We start from the raw sequence: 9,420 nt of genomic DNA, 5'->3' as shown, positions 1-9,420 counted from the left end.
TTAACCAATAAATTTTAAACATGCAAAAAATCTCATTAATTACTAACCCAAAAAAACATCTTTTTAATTTCTTACTAATGTATCTATCATTAAGGCTTGTAGAAGTTGGCTTTTAGGCCTTTGTCAGTTAAGGTCCAAGCCGCTGCAATAACTATTAGAATAGTCAAGATGATGCTAAAGCAACCTAAACCCATGTTTATAAACCAAACCAAACCATTTGGTCGAGGTTTCCTCATTGCAATCCACATGAAACAAGGATAAGAAAAAGTTAAAGGCAATGTTGCACCTCCAACTAAAGGTGCTAGGCTTCCCAAAAATGGAAAAGTCACAGAAAGAAAGAAAGTCAACCCTCCATAGAAAATGCGAAGGCATGTGCGAACCCATCTTGGGCACGGCTGATTTTTCTTGCTTGTGTATCTAACTTCCAAGTTGTCAAAAACAACCATGGCGTAAACTTGGAATGTACATAAACAGTTCACCAATACAAGTAGGTAAATTGCGGTCATAATTAACTTCGAAGTGTTTGGCCCGTGGATTTGTGAAAATGCAGTCAACAATCCTTGTCCTCCACTGTACGGTACCTGTCATTCATAAATAAATAAATAAAAATGAAAAAAAAATGTTAATGAAAAAAATAAAAGTCTTACAAATATCCAAAAAATAAAAGCCTTTTATGTGACCACATCTCCAATTTCACTAAATTCATGCCATTTAGTCGGAACAAAATCATCTATGGCCAATTTCCAAACTATCAATTCGAAAGTTAACAACTCCCCAAAGCAAATAAAAATTTCAAATCCTATCAAAATAAATAAATAAACAATTCAAAACCCTATAACCTCAATTTGACATCAAAGTAGACCATAGTGGAAGCAGCGTTCCTTGGGTCCAGTTGGGCCCAAGCCCAGCGTCCATTGCCAGCCCAGGGAACAAGGAGAGGGAAATAGTGCAAACGGGAGAGAGATCAAGGGAATCAGTCTTGGAGAGGTAGGCAGAGAGAGAAAGAGAGAGAGGGTTAAGAAATGAATTGCGATGCCTCACTTGTTTAAAATTCAAATTGAATGTACACGAATGTTTACAATTGACCCAAATCTCAGTGGTGTTTTCATATTTTGATTTTTTTTTTTTTTAAATGGATTGTTCGAGAAACAGTACATCTATACCTAAAAAGAAGTGGGATTTAAATTTTTTTTTTTTAAAAAATTATATTCTAAAAGTGCATATTTAAACCACTGTCTCAAACATGAACTTATTTGACTGGTGAAAAAACTCACGATGATATAAAATAAATCTCTTTCCTAGGAAAGTATATATCAAATCTCAATAAGTTCAAAAAAAGAAGATTTGCTTACCTTATTTCCATAAGCCCAGAATCCAGCTATTGCAAGGGGATATTGGCACATAGCGATTACAATGTATGATATTGTCACCCCTGTGCACATTGACTTATAGGATGTTTGTTTTGGACTTGAAGGCAATGTTCCCTGCAAAATTAAAGACATTTTAACTTAAAATTAGATTCAAATCGAGATGACAAATTATCTATTCTTTTAAAGCATAGTTTGGTTTGTTTTTATAATAGTGCATCACTATTATATAGGGCAGACTCCTCCCACCTTTCACTTGAATGGTAGATTTTTAGTGAGAGGGTGTGTGTGTGTGTGTATATATGTATGTATTGAATGTATGAGATAATTGTTAATACTTAGGGCCAATCTCTTGTGAGAGGGAAGATTGTAGAGGAGTTAACCCAACGAACCTAATAATGAAGATATATAGATTGTCACATCATTTAAAATTTATCTTCCCTCACCAAAGAATCCTTCTCTCGCAAGTGAGTGGTAGTGAGGTACCACCATTGGGGAAGGGCTGGTGATCTTTTATTAGTTTCTCTGTGAAATGCAAAATCTCTTAGACATCTTTTCCAAGCTTTAAGACTGCAGTGTTGCTAAAATTGAGAGAGGAAGATGTGGAGTTCAAGTTCTATTGAATCTAAAAGAGTCACGAGTTTAGGTTGGGCTAAGCTTTCTTACATAGTTGGATACTCTCATGTTGGATCCTAAAGTTCGGTGAAGGCACAAACCTTTACTTAATTAGCTCGCAATTGTTGAAGCATATCTTACCCCAAAAGCAAAGAGCTATGGTATAACACATTTTTCACTAAAATTATAATTTGTCTTACATCATTTTCACATGGACTTGTGCATAAAAAATTATCTTTACACACTAATTACAAATTATCAATTTGACAGGTTATGAAATTCTATGCGAATAATGTATTCGTAAACCATTGTTTAACCTAAAACCAAAAAAAAAAAGTGTAATTCTAAACTTTTTGAGAAGGAAAAAGATTTTTTTTGTTAGATAAATATTGAGAGAGGAAGATGTGGAGTTCAAATCACTAACATGAACAACATTAAACTATCATTGGAACCCGAAAAGAAAAAAGTAGAAAGGAAGTTAGAGATTCTAACCTGTATCTCAAGGATAACGTTATGTCCTTTGAATGCGAGGGCAATGATCCCAAGCGCATTCAACACATCGCTAAATTTTTCCATGTTAGATTTCAATTTGTCAGATTGACCATAGGATATGCCTATTGGCCTATCTTTGGTAATTGATAGAGCCCAAATCAAAGTAGAATATAGAACGACTGTGATGGCCCCAATTAAAGACACCCAAGCTACAGAGTTTAGGTTTGGTAGTTGGGCTATAAGTATTGCTAAGCACGTGAACACCAAGAACCACTCTGTATTTGTCAATGATTTAGCATGACATATGGCATCGCGGTCACATAGGGTTTTGAATATGAGGTCCAGCATCCTACCTCCAGTAATAATTAGAATGATACACGTACCGCCTGAATTGTATAATACAGGGAATAGGGCAAGCAACTTCCCTAGTTTTGGACCTGCATATATTAATAAAATTTTGACTTAAGATAGTATAGAGTTGAGGAAGAGAAAACATGTCATTGATCTTAACTAATTTATTAAGTATCCATAGCCAATCCAAAAATTTGGGACTAAGGTGTTGGTGTTGCATTATGGGTAAGACCTTTGTCATTTGGCCTAATTTTATTGAATGTTAATTGGGGAACACAATTTGTATTAGTCCAACTTCTTGTTAAATTTAGTAAGTTTTGAGAACTTTGCAACGCATTATTAGAACAAATATTGAATGTTAACTAGGGAAATGAGAATACAATTTAAATTTGTCTCCCGTGTTGATAAAGTAGTAAATTGTGAAATATCAAATATAGATTTTACTTTATACACACACACACACACACACACACATATACATACATATATATATATATATATTGTAGGGATGGTAGGCCAGAAAGGGTATATTGGGCCATGGGCCCTGTTTGAGGACAAGTAGACGCTAGTGTGGGAGTGCAAGATAGTGAATGGGCAAAGGGGTTTGGTTTTAAGGTTCTAGGAAGTATGTTTGAGGACAGATCTCACCTTGGCTTAATAGGACAGAGGTCAAAAGGGTTGGCCTAACATTAGGAACAACATTTTGGAGGATTCTGCTGATAGGGATAGGCATCAGGAAGGGATAAGGTAAGAAGAAAGTGAGAAATATCTGAGGGAAGCTTTTATCACCATATTAAATGCTTTGTAGCTAATTCTTTGGCCGCATTAATGTGGAAGTGACACCTGAACAATGACGTTCAGCCTTATAGCTACCACTAAAAGTTTCAAGAAGGTGCTGATGGGACAAGGACAAAGCCAGCCATTTGATCTACATGTGGAGGGCTGAGATAGAAGAATGGGGGGGGGTGGGGGGGGGGGGGGGGGGGGGGGGGGGGTAATATAAAGGAGAAGAATCCCATTACAATGGGGATCTGATAATTGAGAGAGAAAGAAGAAAACACTGTAGCACTAAGAACAACAATTGTAATCAAATCTAAGAGAAACATATTCAAGAACTACTCTCCTCGAACATTGCCGAGGAAGAATTTCTGTGCACAACACTTGTCTATTCATTATTTTTCCTTGCTTTCTTTCCATCTTTAGCCCATTGAGAGCGTTGTCCACTTCATTGAAGCTTAGTTTTTAGTCCACTCTCTACAAATTCATTGTATTAAGCTCTTTGGGCCTTAATTTAAAAAGAAGCCTCTTTCATTATGTACTAATCATTATATATAATCAAGATAATTATTAAAAAATTGTATTTTTTTTAATATAAAAATAATAACAACCCACAAGTTAAAGAATCATGCAAAAAATCAGCCTTGAACGTTATAATAATAATAAATATTCAATTATGAATTATAATATAAAATATATAGTACTTTTCAGAAGGAAAAATATGCTTTTCAACAATTTATTGGCTTTTACACAAAATATATTGTGGTTGGGTGTATTTTTCTTGATATTTGCACGCTAATGAACTCTAATTGATCAATTAGCACCTACTCCCCTTATAAGTATTTAGTGAAGGGTGAAAACATGAAGTTATTAGATCAGGATTTATTGAGTGCATGTGTAACTTATTTTTTTTTTTTAAAAAAAAAAAAAAACGATTACAATTTGACTTTTAAAAAAGAAAAAATTTAGAAAATAAAATAAAATATAATAAAATATTAAATATATTTTATCTTGTGCTTTTAGAATATTTATTAACAAAAAGTAAAACAATAATAACAACAACAACAACAACAATAGGGGTTTTGTACTAACCAAAAGAAACTATTGCAAGGTGCATGTATCTACTGTAGCGGATTCCAAGAACTGATTCGTGGAGTCGAACGAGAATAGATATGGTATAGAGCTGCCACGCAAATGCTAGTGACAAACATATTATACCCCATGCCCTGCAACCAATGAAATTATGATAAGATTAAGGACACAAAAAAAAAAAAAAAAAAAAAAATCACAATTGTTGAAGAGACAAATTGTCATTGGTAGGTAGGTAAAACGGTAATGTTAGTGATAGACCCAATCGAAAATGAGTAAATCTTGCCAACACAATTATTGTGAAAAAAGTTTTAAAATTTCCTCAAGCTTATGAAGTTAAATCATATGATAGGACTTTTCTAGTTTTCTTCAAGCTGTTTATGTAATAGCATGGATCGCAGATAATCAAATAGAAGTTACATTTTCAATGGATGAATTTGGTTCAAAAAAATGCAGATAAAGTCAACAAACTTTAAAGTGATATGTTTCTCTATATGAATTTCTGATGTTCAAAAGTTGAATGGCTGTTGGATGTCAACTTGTGTACCTAGGATTTAACATTTTTGGACAAGGTGTTACTGATAATTCAATGATAGAAGAGAAAAACAGAGGAGGGAACATATCATGATACTGAAACAATTATTAATATCTAAAAAGAGTTGGATTTAAGTTACACCTGGTGTAACTCTAAGTAATATTACACCATCTAATAACTTGTTATTGAATTAATATTTTGAAAATCCAACTATTGAATTACATGTTTTATATGGTTTTAACATACATGCCAATTTTCATATCAATCGGATGCTATTTATCATTTAATCCATAAACTCATATTTTATGTATTATTTTAAATTACAAAAATTTGAATTTTAACAATTGATTGATGAAATGGATATTAATTTTTTATTACCTTGAAATTTTGCAAGCATAAAGAACATACAAAGATAATGTAATTTAACGATGGATTTGTTAATATTCGTATCCAATTAAAAAATATTGAGTGGTGTAACATTGTTTAAAATTACACCAGATGTAACTTGAACCCAACTCATCTAAAAATAATGTTCTTTATTATTCTCATATAAGGACAACCAGATTCTTAGATGTTGCACTTTAACTCCTTTAATTAAATTTAAACACATACACAATTGTTACTAAATTTGAATTTAATTAAGAAAATTGAATTTTACTCTTTAGATAATATTACTGAGACATAAAACTCTTATTTTTACAAAATTTGGAAAAGATTATTATATAAAATTTATTTATTTTTCTGAATACTTATTATTACGGTCTTACTTCCAATTTTTTGGAAAAGTTAATTTTCAAACTCTTCGAAAAGTATTAGATTTTATTAATATTAACAAAACACACGGAAAATGGGAAAGACTATATATATTCCCGCGTGGAAGGTAGTGACATTACTATATTGTTATTGAACAAGTTTCTAAGATTCTGTTCTCATATATATAATTTCGAAGTCATTGTTGAAAAATGTGAAATATATATATATATATATATTCCTTTGCCCTAATATTACGAAAAATGAAACTTTAATTAATAAGGTTCACAGATCAGGACTCCGGAGTCAACAGGGAAATATCATGGAACACGCAGTTCCTTGTTCTTTAATTAAAGGCAGACCTTTTTGATTCTTTCTTTAATTACACTATGCATGCACAGAGGAAGAAAAATGAGTATCACGAGAAAGTGTCTCAGATCTTAAGAAAACTGAGCAAAGAGCAATGTATATTTATTTTGGTCATAAATGGGGGGAAAAATTATAAAATCTTGTACCAGGGAGGTATGGTTGAAATATTTTATGATAATCTTCGCTTAATAACTAGTAAAAACATGTTACGTGACGCTATGTTATACTTTCTTTAAATGATACGCTATATTTTTTTTAAATGATAAAAAAGACAGTTTTATATATTGGCACAATTATAATAAATTCTTATTAATAATTAATATAATTATCAAATTTCATAGTTGGACAAATATTAAAAGAAATCTAAGGAAAAAGTAAAGCAAATAGTAAAATAAAGGGAAAAAAAAAAAATCATACTTCGATAAACTTTTATGTGTATTGCGTGGTTATTGATTAGTTACACATATAAGCTTCCTCCCAAATATAATGTAATATTTTGAGCACAAGCTTGCCTTTACATCAAGTCTAAAAGCTTGAGGTTGATTGATTGTTTAATAAATAAATAATAAAGAAGTTTTTTTTTTTTTTTCCCCAAGTTATTTGGTCATACTTTGAGCAAAAGCTTGCCCTTACGTCAAGTCTAAAAGGTTAAGCTTGACTGATTGTTTAATAAAATAAATAATAAAGAAGTTTTTTTTTTCCGAAGTAGTTGAGCCAACCTAACTATTTATCAGATCAGGTTTTTTTTTTTTTTTTGGTGCATAACAGATCAATTTTCAGCCTTCGGGTACTCAAACATTCCATTTCTTCCTATACTAAGACTATAAATTCTCCTAAAAGGGATCATTTGGATTTTAAATTGAAAAGCAAATGACAATTTTATTTTATAACTTGAATAGATTAAATTCAGTAACTAAAAGTAGATACAAATGAACATCATATATCAATGAAATGTAATTGTTTCCAAGTTTGAATAGACAAATTGATCAAACCATATAAGGGCAAAATGCAATTAACATATCTCTATCGCACACATGGAAAGAAAATGACCATAAACTTTCCAGGCCTACACGTCTGTAGGAGCTTGATTTTAGTCATGAAATTCTCATTTCATAACCCATCCTTTCTCTTTGGATTTATGAACAATTAATGACTTTATTGGTTAAGCAAAATTGAACTTAATCATGACAACTTAAATCATTGCAAAAGATAGCTTACCATCCAAGTGTGGCAAATGCAACAGGCAGCAAGAGAGCTTGCAATCCAATTCCTGAACAGAGTAAATGAAACGCTGCAAAAAAGGTGTTGCCATTCCTGGACTCAGTGATGGGAAGCCAAGCTTCCTGTGGATTGTGCTGATAACCTTGCAAAATGGCAGATGTAGTAACATCTTTTGAGGGATCACTATCTATAATGATTATGGTTTTGGTATTGGAAGGTGAAGCTGGGTGAGGCATAACTTTTCTATAATTTGGTTCTACCATTTCTGCCATGGCTACCCTCCCCTGCTCTAGTTCAAAAGCTATGTTGAAAATATTAGGTGTGGGTTTTGCAAATATAATGCTGATGGTTGGTGATATATACATAATGACTACGGGTCTTGGTGGAGCCCCTGTACAGAGTACAGTGGTACATTCTGCCTTTCATAAATAAATCTCTTCTTCATTTTTAGGAAATAATCATGGATCGATAGTAAAAGCCCATATAATTCTTATCTAACAACTGAGATTTGGTTGAGAAGATGGAAAAGTGAAAAAATAGAAAATTGTAAAGGGATGGAAAAGTAAGAGGATAGGAACAATTTAAGGTCCGTTGCCGTTGTTTAAACAATAGTTTTCAGTGTTTAAACAACATTACACATATTTTCATATACTTTTTCACTCACACGTATTTTCAAAAAATACAAACAACGTTACAAGAACAACATTACCAAATGGACCCTTAGTTTTCTTTCATTTGTATTTGGTTGGAGAGATTAAATTCTATAAGGACGTGGTGTAAAACTCATGTTTTACCCCTTCAATCCCAACATGCCACATCATCTTATAACATATTTAAGAATAAACTCAATCACACTCAATCAATTCCAATACTCATATATAAATCCAACCAAATTGGGAATCTATCAAGATATTATTAAGTGTGATAGGATGTATTGAATATTAATAAATTTTAAGTAAAATGCTGATGTGGCAATCACTTATTAGATGGTGTAAAACATAGGTTTTACACCCCATCCTTATAGAATTTAATCTCTTGGTTAGAAGGGTGAAAAAGTGGAAGAATAGAAAACTTTTTTGTTTGGTTGAGATGAAAAATGTGAGGATAGAAAATAAAGTTGGTATAAATTTACTATTATGTCCTTACTAAATATATAAACAAAAAATAACATTTATTATTAAAAAAAAATTGTATGGACACTTCAATTTTTTTTTTAATTTATAAAATAAGCAAATGTTTAAAAAAAAAAAAAAACTGATAAAAACAAACAAAATGAACCAATGTGAACGTATTGTGCAAAGTGCAAACAAGAAGAAATTTTATCAAAAAAAAAAAAAAAAAATGGAAAGACAAAAAGTTGGCTCATGGGTGGAGAATGATAATTTTTTCCAACACACACCTTCCCTTTTTTCTCTCCCATTTTGTGGAAAATGAATTTTGGTGAGCCCGAAGAGAAAACAGTTGGGTTTCACCACTTTTCTCTCCACATCTTCCTCTTAACCAAACACCCTTCCCACCTATTTCTCACTCTCTTTTTTGTCCGTTCTTCCTAAAATCCACGCAACCAAAGTTAATAAAATTTACTCTCAAATTTTCAACCCATTAGATTGTTTTTTAATCTTTTCACATTATTTTATTTTTTTAAATCTTTTACTTTTCACAACTTTTCTTTTTTTAAGTAGATTTGCAAGGGGTCTAAATTAATTAAATATTGCTCCTGTTTTATGAGAAAAAGTTGTTACATACGCATTTACACACACATACGAAAATACATTTGAAATCCAAATTGAAAATTTTGACATCAGGTCACGATTGTAGTTATTTTATTACGCGTGTAAATTTGTGTGCAATAAA

General features: G+C 31.7%; 1 protein-coding gene across 1 annotated transcript; it reads right to left on the bottom strand.

Annotated features, from left to right (window-relative positions):
- On the bottom strand, positions 1-8,016 carry LOC112008661 (lysine histidine transporter-like 8). Its single transcript, XM_024040987.2, has 5 exons — positions 7,564-8,016; positions 4,695-4,828; positions 2,475-2,911; positions 1,353-1,484; positions 1-581 (listed from the first exon to the last, which is right to left on the bottom strand). The coding sequence occupies exons 1-5, from the start codon at positions 7,929-7,931 to the stop codon at positions 90-92; spliced, it is 1,563 nt and encodes a 520-aa protein (XP_023896755.1). The 5' UTR covers positions 7,932-8,016; the 3' UTR covers positions 1-89.
- Between the last annotated feature and the right edge of the window lie 1,404 nt (positions 8,017-9,420).

The sequence above is a fragment of the Quercus suber genome, unplaced genomic scaffold, assembly GCF_002906115.3.
Source record: "Quercus suber isolate HL8 unplaced genomic scaffold, Cork oak 2.0 scaffold_19, whole genome shotgun sequence".
NCBI lineage: Eukaryota > Viridiplantae > Streptophyta > Magnoliopsida > Fagales > Fagaceae > Quercus > Quercus suber.
This window is presented reverse-complemented; position numbering and strand designations above follow the sequence as displayed.

Excerpts from the sequence above, each read along its gene's own strand:
- LOC112008661 (XM_024040987.2), bottom strand. The coding sequence starts at position 7,931 with ATGTATATATCACCAACCATCAGCATTATATTTGCAAAACCCACACCT. Across the intron at positions 4,829-7,563 it reads GCATTTGCCACACTTGGATG|GGCATGGGGTATAATATGTT; the intron begins GTAAGCTATCTT and ends CATTGGTTGCAG. Across the intron at positions 2,912-4,694 it reads CCTTGCAATAGTTTCTTTTG|GTCCAAAACTAGGGAAGTTG; the intron begins GTTAGTACAAAA and ends TAATATATGCAG.